The following is a 16055-nucleotide window of genomic DNA, read 5'->3' as shown; positions in this document are numbered from 1 at the left end:
AGGTTGATATTTATTTTATGGTCTCTAATAGTAAGGCCCTCAGTTTTTCCCCATACTTTTGCTATATTCCCCATTTCAGGTAATTTGTATGTAAGTCCCTCCATGCTTTCATTATCCAGCATAGTTCTCCTCTCTCTATATTCTTGGTCCGATCCATCTGCTTTGTCTTTGTTCTCGTTGGTGTCGTTTCTATCCCCTCTATTAGCACATGCTAGACTCTAATTTTAGGGTCCAAATGTGGTGGTTCCATCATCCTTCATGGATGAAATATCTAGACATGATTTCTCTACTACCTCACCACCTATTTTCTTCTCAACCCTATGCAATCTGGCTTCTGCCTCAAACAGTCTAGGTAAACTACTTTCTATGAGAATACTAGTGATCTCTTAATCACCAAATCTTGTGGTCTTTTTCCATTACACATCCTCTTTGACATCTCTGCTGCTTTTGACACTGTTGAACACCTCCTCATGGGGTAATTTGTCCTCCCTTGGCTTCACAGACACTATACTACCCTGGTTCCCCTCCTCTCTCTATAACCATTCTTTGCATATCTTTCTTTGCTACAGTCTCATCCTCTTCTTGACATATTATATACATATACATGTCTATCTCTATCTCTATGTTTTCACTGCTCATCTCTCTTATAAATCAGCATTTGCAACTGCCTACAAAGAATCTCTACATGCAACCAATAGAGAAAGATGGAAGGTAGATCCAGTTTCAGGTGGCTAGGCATAAAAATGCTTAAGTAGAATAATAAAATGAATGTAGTGTGAACTTTATAATACTCAGTTCACCAAATGTTAATCTAATATTGAACATTCTGCTAACAATGTCTTTTCACCCCACTCCTTACTTCAACCTGAATATGCAGTTCTGCTTTCTGAAGTGGTTTCCCAGCTAAATACCATATCCCTGCCCCTCCAAAACTATTCACTTTGCCTCCCTTCTGGATGCATCTTTTCTACCTGTCCTGGAAGCTTCAACCCCAGGCCAATGAAAAACCTCAGTCCCAGCCTAGCTGGTACCTGGGGTCTACAAGAACAGAACAGAAATTATTTGTATTGTGCATTTCCTTTGCTCATTAAGAAGTTAAACCCACCTCATATGATTTACATCTGTGGTGTTTAAACTATACTCTATGGAATATTAGAATTTTATGGGCAATCACCAGTGGTTCTACAGGAAAAACAACTAACAGTGAAATACTGTATCTCCTTCTGCTATAGAATATAACCTCACTAAGTCAATATTAATCTATTCAAAATAGTGAATGATTTAAACAAACTTATTTTCCAGCTAACCAAATAAATGTTTCATTATTTTATTAAAAAATAAGAGAAATTTACCAGATATTTGTAGTATATACAGACAAATTGTTAGTACATAGTTGTGCACATGTTGTCTCCCCCATTAGATTGTGAGCTCCTTGAGGGAAGGAACTGTCTTTGGTTTCCCCAGTACATAGCACACTGCCATCACATTGCAGGGCTCTTAGTAAATGTTTATTGAATTGAAAAAAAAAAAAAAGAAATTGTAATCATCTCAATTTGATTAATTGTAAAGTACATTTCCCCAGTCCTCTGAATTTCAAAGTAATTTAGATTTTATTATATTTTATTTTGCTATCAAAATGATAATGTCTGACACAATCTATTATATTGTGAGTTCCTTGAAAACAGGGACTCTCTTTTGGCCCTTTTTACATCCTCAGTGCTTAACACAAGAGCCTGGCATTTAGTAGATACTTAATAAATATTGATTGACTGATTGATCATGGTCATAGCCAGGCCTATGTTTTTCAATTTAACATTTGTACCTTGGAATGAAATACTGGCTAGTTCATATCTTTATCTATAGCTACATATCTATCTATATGCAGTGTTTCATGATTTTTAAAAGCTTAAAAATCTCATCATTACTTCTTCAAGATTTTAATATGTTCAGTCTGTTATTTTCTATTCAACAGAGTTGAAAATATGTCAATGAGATTAGAAGAAGTAAATGAAAGAGAACATTTTATGAAAGCTTCACTACAAACTGTGGACCTTCGGCTCTCTCAACTGGAAGAACTATCAAGTAGAATGGTGAATGCTCTTGAAAAACTTGCAGGAATTGATAAGTCTGAACTGGTACCAACACGATCCAGGGCATCTTCAGAATGTGATGCAACTTTTCTCCTAAGACAAAGTAGTATCAACAGTTCTGATGGCTATAGCATGTATCGATACCATTTCAATGGAGAAGAGTTAGTATACGAGGATAGTGTCATTCCTCTGTCACCTGGGCCTGCATTGCGTAAAAAAACCTGTTCATTTCGTCTAAAGGAAGAAAAGGATGGTCAAGAATCAAGGATACATCTGGTACCAGAACGTCAGGGAAGCCTTCGTATGATATCCAACACCAATACATCAACAACGCAAGATTGCTGTAAAATCACATTAGACAATGTACAGGATATTTTGCCAAACTCTGGTCCAAATATTGGTATTTCGACGAAAGAAGATGAAAAGCAGCCTAATTCAAAAAATGATGAAACTGTTTCCCAAGGTTTAAATGAAACAGATGTTATGAATGGACAGGCCAGATCAGATTTTCAGAATACTCAGTTAAAAGTAGAAAGGACAAAGTTAGAAGGAGCTATTTCTTACCCATTAGAAAAAACAAAAGTAACACGTTACTACCCTGATGAAACGTTAAAGACAACTATGAAGTCTAGAAGCTTTGTGTTTTCTCACGAAAGAAAGCTAATTGGTGGGGTTAATAACTGGAGTACAGACTATAGTTCAATAATGGATCAAGTATGCCCTACAACGGTTGAACAGTGGACTACGGAATGGAAATATCAAGTTGAAAAGAAAATTTCTCGATCTCGTAGTACAGATTTCTCTTTAACTGTATCTGAAGCTGCAATGCAAGCAGAGCAAAAACAGCACTTAACAGACACAGAAGATGAAAGTGATGTTAAAGAAGCAGTTCCCAAGGCCTCTCGTTCTTCTCTAGCTGTCATTGGCAGAACTTCAACTACAACAGAAAACTTATTGTCTGTGAAACCAGAGCGAACTTATGGATTCCCTTCAGTTCGGTCAAAAAGTTTACATGCTCATTCTCGGACTGCCAAGTCCATTCAGGAAAAACTAGACAGACCTGGGCATGCCAGCAGTGTAACTAACCTAGTAGTTGTGTCTGGAAGTACAGCAGAAGCACAAAAAGCTAAACAAGAGAAAGCCTCCACAGAAACTGAGTGTTAAAGCATTTTTTAAAAATGACAGGTGCTATCTTTACTTAAGACCTATATAGGTTTTAGCATAGCTTTCTGAAAAACTTGGTCATAATTTTGGGGGCTAATTTTGCATTTATTTTTAAATAAAATAGTAGTGCCCCAAACTTAAGGCAATGTTCTATTGAATCAGGGATATAATAGTTCAAGAAGACTTACTGACACATTTCATTTTTATATCACCTTCAAACTCGAATATGTTCACTCACCTAGAAAAACATCATTGATTACAAAAAATTAAAAAGAAAGAGGAAAAAGAACAATTCAGTAAAACTAGCACCAAATGAATCCAAAGATTCAGATGACTGTATTCCCTCACCCTAAGTACCCACCACCACTTCTTCAAAGAGAGAGGTGTGTTCTCACATCTCAAGAGCCAAGTTTGGTCCTTATAACCACATATAGTTCAGTTTAGGATGCTTCTTAATGAACTTAGTGTCGCTCAGGAAGAATAGAGTTAAATGAAACTAAAAACCAGAAAATCACAGAATGGAAAAGCTGAAAGCACCTTAGAGATTACTACAATAAATCAAGAAAAATTAATCAAACATTCAGGAGACAACAAAGTCCTTATTTCTATGAGCTATTATCAGTGCTAAAGGGTAAAAAATGTGAACACCACTGTCACATGTTCCTTAGGCAGAAATAAAATGAAGTAAAAGTTAAAAACAGACGAAAAGAGATGGGATGTAGGAGGAAGAAAATATAGATGCATAAAGTGTGTGTAGTGGAAAACCTAGTGGACTAGGAGTCACAAGACATAGGTTTGAGTCCCTATTCTATAGGAAAGTCACTTGATCACCAGGCTCCTCCCAGGTAAAATGTGGGAAATAATATTTGCACTACTTAATATCTGGGTTTGTGAGGAAAATGCTTTGTGAATTGTAAAACATTATGTAAATGTAAGCTATTATTAAAATTGGGGAGTGGTAGGAAGCATTTGCCCCTAGGTGGCATTCAAAGCACCAGTGACTGAAGTTGCCTGTTCCTGACTTGGAGAATGTTTTATGTTCTATAGAGAAACCACTATGTCTGTTTAAAAATTGTACAACATGCCAGCAAATAAAACACATTTTATTAACAATTAAGGATTTGTTGTTAATGAGAATAAAGGGATCTTACAATAAGGTATTATTTTCGTACTCAATTCTATATATAGCTTGTTTGTACATTTTGCTTGCTTGTTGTCTCCACCATTTGGATTGAGAGCTCCTTGAGGGCAGAGACTGTCCTGGCCTCTTTTTGTATCCTGACCCTCCCTTCACGCTACTCTCCCAAATTTTGCACAGTGCCCGTTACATAGTAGGGGCGTATGAATTCATATTGACTGGGACAATAGGATTACCACCAGCCTCTAATTATACTTATATATTTGTAATGGTAGGTTCACAGTTGTAGAGAAAACTCAAAGACTGATTTTTTAAAATTCACAACTCTCTCCTTTTAGCCATAAGAAACTTCTATTTTCACTCTCTCCTCCCCGCCCTCCCCCCCTTCAAATGAGTGTTATATATAAGGATCACTGAACTGAAGCAGAAATTGTGACAAGCAAACCTAGTCAGGGTTGACCCTGCAAAAAGTGAAGTAGGCAATGTATGTCTTGGACAATCTGCTACCTTCACTTTTGTCCCACAACTGTACTGACCTTGTCTCCAAGCATTTATCCTGTGCCTACAATCTTTTAAACTAATTAAAATCCTAAGGCGTTAGCTAATAAGGCTTCAGTTATTTCAGCTCCTAGGATAATCACATTTTATCATGATGTTCTCAAGATCCAGAGGAATAACCCTCAGTGGCAAAATTTCTGGCACAGAAGCAGGGCCACTAGGGAAGCCTCAGGGGTAGCTGTCTATGCTGCCCCCTTGTGTAAGGCAAGAGCTGTTGCTTCTGATTGTTGAAATACTATTGGTAGAAGTTGAATTTCTTTTTTTTGTTTGTTTCAGGATTTGGGATTTAACTTTTTTAAATAAAAATATTTCATATATTGTGAATTGGAATTGACTTCTATACTACAGTTTATAAGGATTTTATAAATCTACATGGGATAAAACTGGTTTTTAAATAATGCCTTTTATTGTTTTCTTCTACGAATCTACACTGTCAAACCAGCTATCTGTAGTGTATATATATATATATATATATATATATATATATATATATATATATATATAATAGCCTGTATTTAAATTTAGCACCCTATGTATAGTTATCTTTAAGATTTCTATAATTGTCTTAAATCACTGATTTGTTTGTCCAAGTTATTTTCACTGAGATAAATTAAATTCAAAATTATTAGAAATGAATAATGTAGAACTATTAAAAATCTCAACAAACTATAAATATGACACAGTAGTAGAAAAATACTTTTAAAATATAAAAATAGTGGAAACTTGGTAGCCTTTATAATTAATAGACAGTGATTTAACAAATGAACAAGAACTCAATTATCAAAATCAGGAAAAGATATTTATATTCAAGACCATAAATTCTCATAAAATTATAATCTAGCTAGTTATACCTCTCTGATACAAAGGTCCTATAATTTGGACTTTGAGTAAAGTATTATACGATAGCTGTAATGTACTTCCTTGATTATTAAGTGATTAAACTAATTTTGCTACTACATTCTCTTTACATAAAAAAATATATTTTTATAGTAGACTTCTACACTGATCGCAGATCCCATCAATGTGGTTACTCCCTGAACAGGTGCTGTTTAAGACATTTTGCAATATATCATTGGAAAAGAGTCTTGTTCAACAAAAACTGGAATTATTATTTTTATTTTAAAATATCTGGTTGTTAATTCTCAGAGATTGCTTATGTAAGAATTAGCTAAAAAGCTCATATTGGTTGGCATATGAACACATTATATATAACTGAATAAGAGTAGGCAGCTGCTAGTACAGAGGAAATTGGTCAATTCCTATAACCAGTTCCCCATGAAGCAACCAGCTGCCTAAATCAACCAACCATAAATAGCCATGCATTCCTCTTCTCCAGAAAAATATTTATGCCAGGCAAGTAGGAAAGAATGCTGACTTTCATTTATATTGCTAACTGCAGACCTTAAAAATGAAAAACTCTAATGTAATTTGTATTTCATATTTAAGTTCAGCAAATTGGTAGGAACACATACAAGTTTAATTCCTAAGTAGTTTGTCAGAGTTAATATGCCTTATTAAAAACCCAATGTTTACCATTAGGGAGCACAGTCTTGCTTAGTCTGGAACTTTAAATGAATATCAAAAGTCTTTCTACTTACTTTTGCAACCATTGCAGCTGATCTGATCTGATCTGATACCCCAAAGCAGGGGTTCTTAACCCAGAGTCTGTGAATTGTTTTGAAAATATTTTGATAACTGTATTTGGATATAATTAGTTTTCATCTGTAATCCTATGTACTTAATTTTATGCATAGAAAAACATAAATCTGAAAAGGGATCCATAGGCTTCACCAGACTACCAAAGGTGTCCACGCACAAAAAATGTTAAGAAGCCCACCTTTAAATTAAACAATACATATTTAAATAAACCATTTAAATAAGCATTTCTTACTTATGAAAAAAGAATCTCACCTCCAAAAATTAGTTTATTATATCATATCCTTCCAAACTGCACCAAAATTCTAGCACAGTGCTTTCTGTTCAGGTTATGTGCTTATTAAGTGTTTATTGAACTGAATTGTTTATAGGCTTTAAGTATACTTTGTAAGGTTATAAGATAAAACAGTATTTTTTTTTACAGTCTTTACTAATTCATAATTAGCATTGTACACTGTTTCTTTCCTTCCAATTTCTATTCTATTTCTCAGTTCCAACCTTTGGGAGTTTTTTATTTTTGTTTTGCAGGGCAATGAGGGGTAAGTGACTTGCCCAAGGTCACACAGCTAGTCAGTGTCAAGTGTCTGAGGTCAGATTTGAACTCAGGTCCTCCTGAATCCAGGGCCAGTGCATTATGAACTGCACCACCTAGCTGCCCCCTCAGTTCCAACCTTTGGATACTGTTGGCAATGACTTGTATTTGCAATTAGGACCAATTTGTAAGAGTGATTGTAGTATTCTTCTTTGTAAACTTAGTATATTCATAGTACAATACCAATTTAAAGCCATTTGCCAAGTTACATCAATGTAAGATTAACAAACAAGGTCAGCGCTTTACACTTCTATGATAAAAGCCATACTTCCCATCATCTTCCAAGTGTCTCATTATACTGTAGTTATTTTTTCCCCTAGGCCTCTCAAGAATTTTTACTGTGAAAATATGTGGAGTCATTTCTTTGGCAAATATCTGGATAGGTTGCCAGTCTCAGAACCTACTCTGGACTATAACTTGGGTGAGAGGTCAGATTGAAATAGAGATTTGGGGAATCATCAGTATAAAAGTGCTAGCTAAACTCATGAGAAAAATGAATGAAGGAAGGAAGAGAAAAAGCAGAGGCCCAAAGACTGACTTTGCGGGGGGGGGGGGGGGGGGGGGGGGGGGGGGGGGGGGGGGGGGGGGGGGGGGGGGGGGGGGGGGGGGGGGGGGGGGGGTGCCGCCCATATTTAGAGAGAAGAAGAAAAAGGAATCAACAAAGGATATGGGAGAATAAGAGAGACAAGAGGAGAATCTGAATCAATTTGATTGTGGAATTCAAATCAACAACCACTTATTTATTAAGCCCCTATAAGTACATTTTGTTAGGCAAGAGATAGCTTGTCATAGTGGATAGAGGTTGCGTGAACTTAGTTCTAATCCTACCCTTGTCACACACTGACTGTGAGCTTGGGCAAGAAACCAAACCACTCAAGAACCAGATAACTCTAAGTCTACAGTTTAAAAAATACAGGGTGGGACAAAAGTCATAATGTGTTAATAACTTTTTAAAAATTATTTTTATTTTGGGGGGATTTATGAGATTTGATTTTTCACATGCAATGCAAATTCATTTCCTTTATATTCTGTATATAATGCTATGGTATTGTAAATTCAAAACAAAAAATGAAGGACTTATTAAATATTAAAACTCCTTCATGACTATTGGCCCACCCTGTAGTTGTCAATCTGCATGGATAGATGGAATTTCTTCACCAGGAGGGGTATTCACCAAAGAAATCACAGTCCAAAAAAGGGGAGAGAGGGAATGGGTAAGTATATGGCTAATTAAGTACTATGGATACTTTGCACTAGGCACTTGTGCTAAGAGATTGGAGGATACAAATGAAAGTTTCTCTCTCACTCTGTCTCTCTGTCTCTCTCTCTCCCCACCCCCTCCATATATATGTATAATGTCTCCATCTATCCATCTGTCTATCTATCTCTATGATAGAGACAAAATAGCTACAAGGTAACTTTTAAAGAGAAAAACCAAAGGTGGTGCTTGAGATAAGTCCTTGAAGGAAACTAAAGACTTCTAAGAGATGAAGGTGGAGAGCATTCCAGGCAAGGAAGACTGTCTTCCTTGTAACATTCAAAAATTGGGAAATGTAAGATTGTGAATGAGGGTCACTGGGAATGCAAAGACAAACAGTCCTTGCTCTCAAGGAGCTTACATTCTACTGGAAGCCAGGAAAAGGAGTTTTTTAGAGCCACATACTGGTCAGGGAGAATGAAAACTAACAAAAAGGGCATTAAGTTTATTGGATAGGATATCAGTGTTTGACATAATGTAGATAAAATACCTGGATGATTTAGTTTTTCACTTTTGTATCACATAGAGCTATAAATCCCAAGAAGATCCAAAATCTGTAATGGCTATTTAGGCAAAAGTAGATTTGTTTTGAAATACTAGTCGAAAATCTATTTAAATGTGTGGAGGAAATGCCACCACATTGTAAATACTCTAGGCACTGGTGTCAGACTCAAATAGAAACATATCCCTGTGGGTCTCATACTGACTTAGGGGCAGCTAGGTGGTGCAGTGGATAAAGTACTGGCCCTGGGGTCAAGAGGACCTGAGTTCAAATGTGACCTCAGACACTTAGTAGCTGTGTGACTCTGGGTAAGTCACTTAACCTCAATTGCCTTAAACATCCAGGGTCATTTCTAGTTTTCCTGATATGTATCTTGCCACTGGACCCAGATGGTTCTGGAGGAGAGAGTGAGGTTGGTGACCTTCCACAGCCCTCTCTCACTTAAATCCAATTCAAAGAAAGTCATGACATCACTGTGGTGTCATCATCCTCTTTGAAAATGAAGGACAAACAACAACATACTGACTTAGAAAACCACATATTAATATTATCTTTGTTCTACTGGGACATCAAGGTGGCACAATGGATAAAATATAGGCCTGGAGTCAGGGAGATAAATCTTCCTGAGTTCAAATCTGGCCTCAGACACTAGTGGTACCAACAAGCCACTTAACCCTGTTTGCCTCAGTTTCTTCATCTGTCCAAGGAGCTGGAGGAGGAAATGGAAAATCAACCCAATATCTTTGCCAAGAAAACTCTAAATGGGGTCACAAAGAGCTGAACAACAAAATAACTTTATTTCCAAGATAAGTTGGTTTTAGAAAAAGAGGAACTCTGTGACTTCCTGTGAAATTTTAAATGTTTTTAACTTCACAGCTTTTACCGCTGTTGTACCCTGATTATTTGTGGGGTTTGGGATACCAAATTAGAGCTTCATTATATGACCATTTAATATAGTCTTGAAATTCTAAATGAGTGGTTTTATTATAGAAAGTAGCAAAAGGGATCTAGTTATATAGCATTGTTTCACAGAAGACCCTGCAACATGAAATCGCAAAGGCTCCAATTATTTTTTATTATTAAACCGTAGAATTTCATAGTTGGGAGCACTTCAGTGACTATACTGTCTAATCCTATTTGCAAGATTATTATTAAGGTGGGGGCAGCTAGGTGGCGAAGTGGATAAAGCACTGTTCGAGGATTCATAAGGACCTTAGTTCAAATTTGACCTCACACACTTGACACTTACTAGCTGTGTGACCCTGGGCAAGTCACTTAACCCTCATTGCATGCCCCCCCCCCCAAAAAAAAAGATTATTATTAAGGATACAAGAAAAGAAGTCAGAAATGTTTTCTTACATGTTCAGTTAGAAGTAAAGAACTCAGTAAATTGATAGTAAAATCCATCTGTGGATCACTGTTTTTACATTCTTTAAACCCTAACACATTTCTCCTAGCTTGAAATCTTTGATCCTATTATTCATCTCTATGTTCCAACATCAGCTTAAACTCTACCTATGCAAAATAAAACTCTTTACTCCTAAACTTGCTCATTTTCCAAGTTGTTCTACACCTATAGAGGGCATCCCTCTCTCTTCTCAGTCACCCAGATTCAGAACCTTGGAGTTATCTTTTTTTTTTTTTTTTAGTGAGGCAATTGGGGTCAAGTGACTTGCCCAGGGTCACACAGCTAGTAAGTGTTAAGTGTCTGAGGCCAGATTTGAACCCAGGTACTCCTGGCTCCAGGGCCGGTCCTCTATCCACTGAGCCACCCAGCTGCCCCTGGAGTTATCTTTGACTCTTCCCCCATATCTTTCCTTTCCTTCCTTTTTTTTTTTTGGTGGGGCAATGAGGGTTAAGTGACTTGCCCAAGGTCACACAGCTAGTAAGTGTCAAGTGCGTGAGGCCAAATTTGAACTCAGGTTCTCCTGAATTCAGAGCCGATGCTGTATCCATTGCGCTACTTAGCTGCCCTCCCCCATATCTTTTCATCCTCAGTTCAGGTCTCTCCAATGCTTTCTCTAGGCAAGAAATCAACAAGCATTATTAAGTACTTCCTAGGTTCCACTGGGCTTTTTCCAACTGACTTCCATTAGGATGGGGGCTTAAGGAGAGAAATGGCTCTCACTTTTCCATTTGTCTCCCCAGGACTTTACACACAGGAAGAAGAGAGACTCGAATACACATTTACGGAGCGCCTACAATGTGCCAGGCACTGACTGTGCTAAGGGCTTAATAAAAACTACATTCATTCATAAATGCTTGTTGACTTGACTTTCAACCAACAGTCTGGAGGATTAAGCGTGTCCTTAAACCAGCAAAGCCGGCCTGGGCCCCGGAGGTGGAGATGATGATTACCTCGCCCCCCCCAGACTACTTTTCTGGGCTCCTGGAGAGGTGACCAGCGGGTGTGGCCCGGGGCTGGCTCCGGTCCCACCACCACCCCGCCCTAGGGACACTGAGTGACTGTTGCCCCACACCTCCCTCGGGCCCTCGAGGGAATCCAGGGCTGTCAGATCCCTTATGGAAATAACGAATCCCCGAGGTCCGATGACTAACAGGCATGAGTCGAGGGAGCTGTCCAAGAGCAGGAAGGGCGGGGAGCGAGAGAGGGAGGCCGGAGGCGACCGAGGCATCTAGCAACCTGGCCGCCACCTCCGAGCTACCTCTAGGGCAGCTGGGGCCGTTTGGCCCCTGTGTGCCGCCGTAGAAGTCCGTTCCCTGGGTCTCCTAGCTCAACATGGCCGCCGTTCCCTGCGCCCCAGTGGGGTGCCCCGGCAGCAAGGTGGAGGGCCTCGCGCAGCCCGGCAGATGGCTACACCAAGTCGCGTGCCTTCTCCTCAGAGCAGTGGTGCGCGCGCACGCGGGCGCGCCCACCCACACACCTCCACCTTTACCTCCGCCCTCCGCTCTAACACCCCCCCCCCCCGCGGGGTGGGGCGGGGGCGGAGGTGGGGAGGTCCCTTCCGGGGGCTGGGAACTCAAGGGGCCGCGTCACGCCTAGCTCGGCCCCCGCGGCTCCTCCTCCTCCTCCCCGCTCCGGGCACTCCTGTCTCCGCCCGCCCAGTGGGGGGGGTGGGGGGGGAGCGGCCGCAGACCCAGACGGCCTGGGCGACTCCTCCGGGAAACTCCGTGGCCGTGGCTAGGGAAGGAAGGCAGCCCTGCCTGCGCCGCTGCCCCTTGCTGGGGTGGGTCACCCCCACCACCCCCGCTGAGAAAGGGTGCGAAGGAAGGAAGCTGCCGCGGGGGGCACCATGTTCTCCAAGCCACCCCGACCCACCTTCAGGTCCTACCTCCTACCGCCTGCGCCGCCGCCTCAGGTAAACAGCCTCCCCTCCCCCCGCCGCCGACCAGATCTTCGAGGGCCCCAGACCCTGGGGGGTGGAGGAGGGGACGCCCCTCCCCCCACTTCGGAGTGTCGGGCTCGCGTGGGGCTGGGGGGAGCGGGGAGAGGGTCGGGACTTTTCCTCCTTTGACTCCTCGGTTCGGGCTTCGCGTCTCCCAGGTGGGGAGGAGGCAGCCCACGAGTCCAGTGTCCCACTCGCGGAGCCACCCCACGAGGAGGGTTCTTCCTTCCTGTGGTGGGAGTCCCCCCCAACCCCCTAGCATTTCCACTCAGGTTTGAGTCCCCAACCCCCAAACCACCGAGCGAGCCTGGATCAGAGAAACTCTCAACTTTCCCCCCACCCCACCCTCAGCCAGTCCCGGGGAAACTTTTAAAACTCTTCTGCCCCTGTAATGAGCTCATCGTCGGCGTCCATAATGCTGCTCCTTCGTTAGCGTGGAAATAGCTGCTCCGACTCTTTTTAAACCCACTCACGTCGCTGCCCCCTGACGGGGGGAATCTTAGCTTAATCATTGGCTCTCCCGATGCCCTGCTGCTGCTGCCGGGGAGCAAAGGTTGGCTCGAGAACGGTAAATAACAACAACTACAGTAGTAACAGTGGAAGGAAGGCAGTTTGGAAGTTTTCCGTCAGATTCTTCCGATTGTAAGATTCCTCTTTCTTAGCAGGGGTCCTTCACCTTTTTTGGGGCTGCGTGTCACGGACCCCTTTGGAAGACTGGTGAAGCTTATGGACCGGACCCCCTTCTCAGAATGTTTTTCAAAGCATAAAATAAAATACAAAGGAAGCCAACTAGAGTGAAACGCAGTTATTCAAATATTCCAAACAAACTTAAGTTCTTAGACTTAAGGTTAAGAACCCTTGTCTTAGAAGAACTCACTAAAAGATCAACCCATGGACCTTAGGCATTGTTGACTAATGAATTTGGAAAATTTGCTGAAGTTTCTCATTCTAAATGAGAAAAGAAACTTTGAATTAAAATTCTAAAAAATACTTTAAGATAAAACACTAAAAGAAACTCTTAAATTTAAAGCTTTCTCTAATGTATTTCAGAGGAAGATAAGAGGAATACTGAGCCCAAGATTAAAAAGCTGGAACCAGTGCTTTTGCCAGGTAAACATTAATCAGGACCTTAACCAATATTCTGAAAAGGCCATTTCGTCTGAATGAATCTTGCCCCCAGTTTTTCTAACTTACTGTATGCTTAAGTATAATGGTTGATAGAACTTGTCAAGAGTCGGGATAGTATGAATATAGATTTAGAGCACGAAGGAATGTCAAAAGGCCAAGGGAGAATTACACACCGTATAGTAAGTGGCAGAGCTATGACTCCAAATCCAACAAAAAGCCATTTAAAAAAAAATCTGGAAAAACTATGTAGTGAAAATACTCTGTTTTTGTTTTCGTTTGCAACCAGAATTTAAAGTAATAGAGTACCAGAGAAAAATATTACGGTCATGCTTTTAAGAAAACTTTAACTGTTTATCAGTGCCCATACCAAGCCTTTGTGGGATAGCAGGATTTTGTGAATATGAGACTTTTTAGAGCTTGTGTTTATAATTCTGGTTTTTAATGGAGTTGTGTGAATCAGCATTATCCGCAAAGTTTCTCTGCTTAGGTTTCATTAAAATAGTTAGTAAGCTCTCCAACAGTAGGGGACTTTAAAAATTATCTAGTGTGTTGGGTTTTTTTGTTTTTTTAACAAAGATGAGGAAACAATGTTAGATAGTTTGCTCACTTTTCATACAGGTAGGGGATTGAATCCAGGTCTTCTGACTGCTGGTCTGTGATCAGTTTACTAAATTAGGTTTGCTGATAACATTTTGGATTCTTGATAAAGTATTGACAAAGATCTTGAACTATTAGTGTATTGCTGGGGGAAATATTTATCCATATCTCTAGGCAATTAGTTTGGAACCTAAAAATGCAATTGAAATACAAGTTATTATGTGTGCAGGTTTTTGGAATTTTTAAAAAAAGTTATTTTATACTATTCATTCAACAGTTTACCAGACATTAAGCATCTGTGTATACTTGGGACTATACTAAATATATAAGTAGTTCTGTTAAAACTTAAAGCCTTGGTAGTTAATTGAATGAATATATAGACTTTAAAATTTTGTTTTAAATTTAATATAGTATGCAAGAACACATTTGATAGAAATACCTAACAAATGAAACTTGAATACTTAGCTACAAAATACTTCTTTTTTATTACTGTTTTCATTTACACTATAAGAACTACCTTTTCGAAGAATAAACTTATAAAAAACTTTGATGCTAATATATGCTATGAATTCAACACATTCATAGCCACTTTAGAAACTTTTCATATAAATGCTATTTTAAATATGAAGCCAGCGCACTTCCCAGATGGTGCCTATGAGCTATCTAAAGTTTATATTCTCTCCAAACAAGGTAAAGATTCCAAATGTGGATTCTTATAGATAAGTTTCATGATTTGCAAATCATATAATAGGGATTACATATTTTTCCTTATTTTTAAAAAATGTTTTTTCATTTAAACTATGCTACTAGAACCTTTTTTTTCCCCTCAATTAGGAGTAATAGTAAATATTGATAAAAATGTAGAATTAAATTATTCACTGAGTGGTTATTGTCTCTTTAAAAATTATTTTAATGTAAAAAATATTCCTCATTCTGTTTACCTTGTAAAATTTATATTTTTACACCTAAATGATTAAAATTTAGCATGTATTGGGGGCAGCCTTGGGTGGTGCAGTGGATAGAGCACTGGCCTGGATTCAGGAGGACCTGAGTTCAAATCCAGCCTCAGACCCTTGACACTTACTAGCTGTGGGACCCAGGGCAAGTCACTTAACCCCAATTGCCTCACCAAAAAAAAAAAATTTAGCATGTATTTTTGCTCTTTCAAAAAAAAAAAACTTCATTTACCATTTTATCATCAAACACTTAGTGATTGTATACTATGTTCAGGGCAATTTAGGTTATACAGAGATAAATAAACCAAGATCCTTGCCCAAGACAAGACGCTTATGTTTTTTTTCCTCCTTTCTTGGCTCATCCACCCTAAATTTTCATCAATAAGAATTCAGGGCCACCTAAAGAGCAAGACAGTTAGACATTTTTCTAGAAGATATTAAACAATAAATAGTATTGTTAGAAACTGGCCCTGGCTTTTATTGAATCCAGAAACCAAGAAAAAACTCAGCCGTGTCACCTGTGACTTCAGATTAAGCTTGTAAACAAAAAAATAATTGTTAAAAGATTAAGAATCATGATATTTAGAGTTAAAAGGCATCAAATGCCTACTGTGTACCAGGAACTATACAGGTGCTGGGATTAAATTAGACAAGAGTAAAACAATTCTTGTCTTCCAGGAAGTCACCTCTAAAGGGGAAGTGGGTACACAGAAAAGTACAAAGTATGTAGACAGTAATATTTAAGGAATTTTTTTGGAGCATTCAGGACTGAAAGGATAAGAAAGGCCTTATGCAGAAAGGGCAGTGTTCTGAGCCCGAATGGAGCTAGGGATGCTAAGACACAAGGTGCATTTTTATTGTTACAGATGAAGAAACTGATGCTCATAAAGGTAAAGTCACACAGCTGTGAAATGGTAGTGCCTAGAATTCAGGCGTTTTTCTGGTGTAATCTCAGCTACTGTCCCTTGATTGTATTATGTGCATTGACTTTTAATTTAGTTCAGGTGAACTAATTTGAGTAAACCTAAATAGTAAACTCTTTTAAGAATTAAAATATAAAATCAAAGAT

General features: G+C 39.2%; 2 protein-coding genes across 2 annotated transcripts in view; both read left to right on the top strand.

The window, feature by feature from the left end:
- The window catches only part of TRPM1 (transient receptor potential cation channel subfamily M member 1), a 104258-nt gene extending 101004 nt beyond the window's left edge, over window positions 1-3254 (top strand). Inside the window, 1 exon segment of the mRNA XM_043982734.1 lies at window positions 1973-3254. Within this exon segment, the coding sequence (XP_043838669.1) occupies window positions 1973-3254 (1282 nt within the window).
- Window positions 3255-12034: 8780 nt separating this feature from the next.
- MTMR10 (myotubularin related protein 10) overlaps window positions 12035-16055 on the top strand; it is an 84266-nt gene continuing 80245 nt past the window's right edge. Inside the window, exons 1-2 of the mRNA XM_043982736.1 lie at window positions 12035-12279; window positions 13356-13415. Coding sequence (XP_043838671.1) covers window positions 12213-12279; window positions 13356-13415 — 127 coding nt within the window. The 5' untranslated portion in view covers window positions 12035-12212. The remainder of the gene's footprint in view (window positions 12280-13355; window positions 13416-16055) is intronic.

This window comes from Dromiciops gliroides, chromosome 2 (assembly GCF_019393635.1).
Source record: "Dromiciops gliroides isolate mDroGli1 chromosome 2, mDroGli1.pri, whole genome shotgun sequence".
Classification (NCBI taxonomy): Eukaryota; Metazoa; Chordata; class Mammalia; order Microbiotheria; family Microbiotheriidae; genus Dromiciops; species Dromiciops gliroides.
The sequence above is the reverse complement of the archived record's forward strand: the minus strand, read 5'-3'. Positions and strand labels throughout refer to the sequence as shown.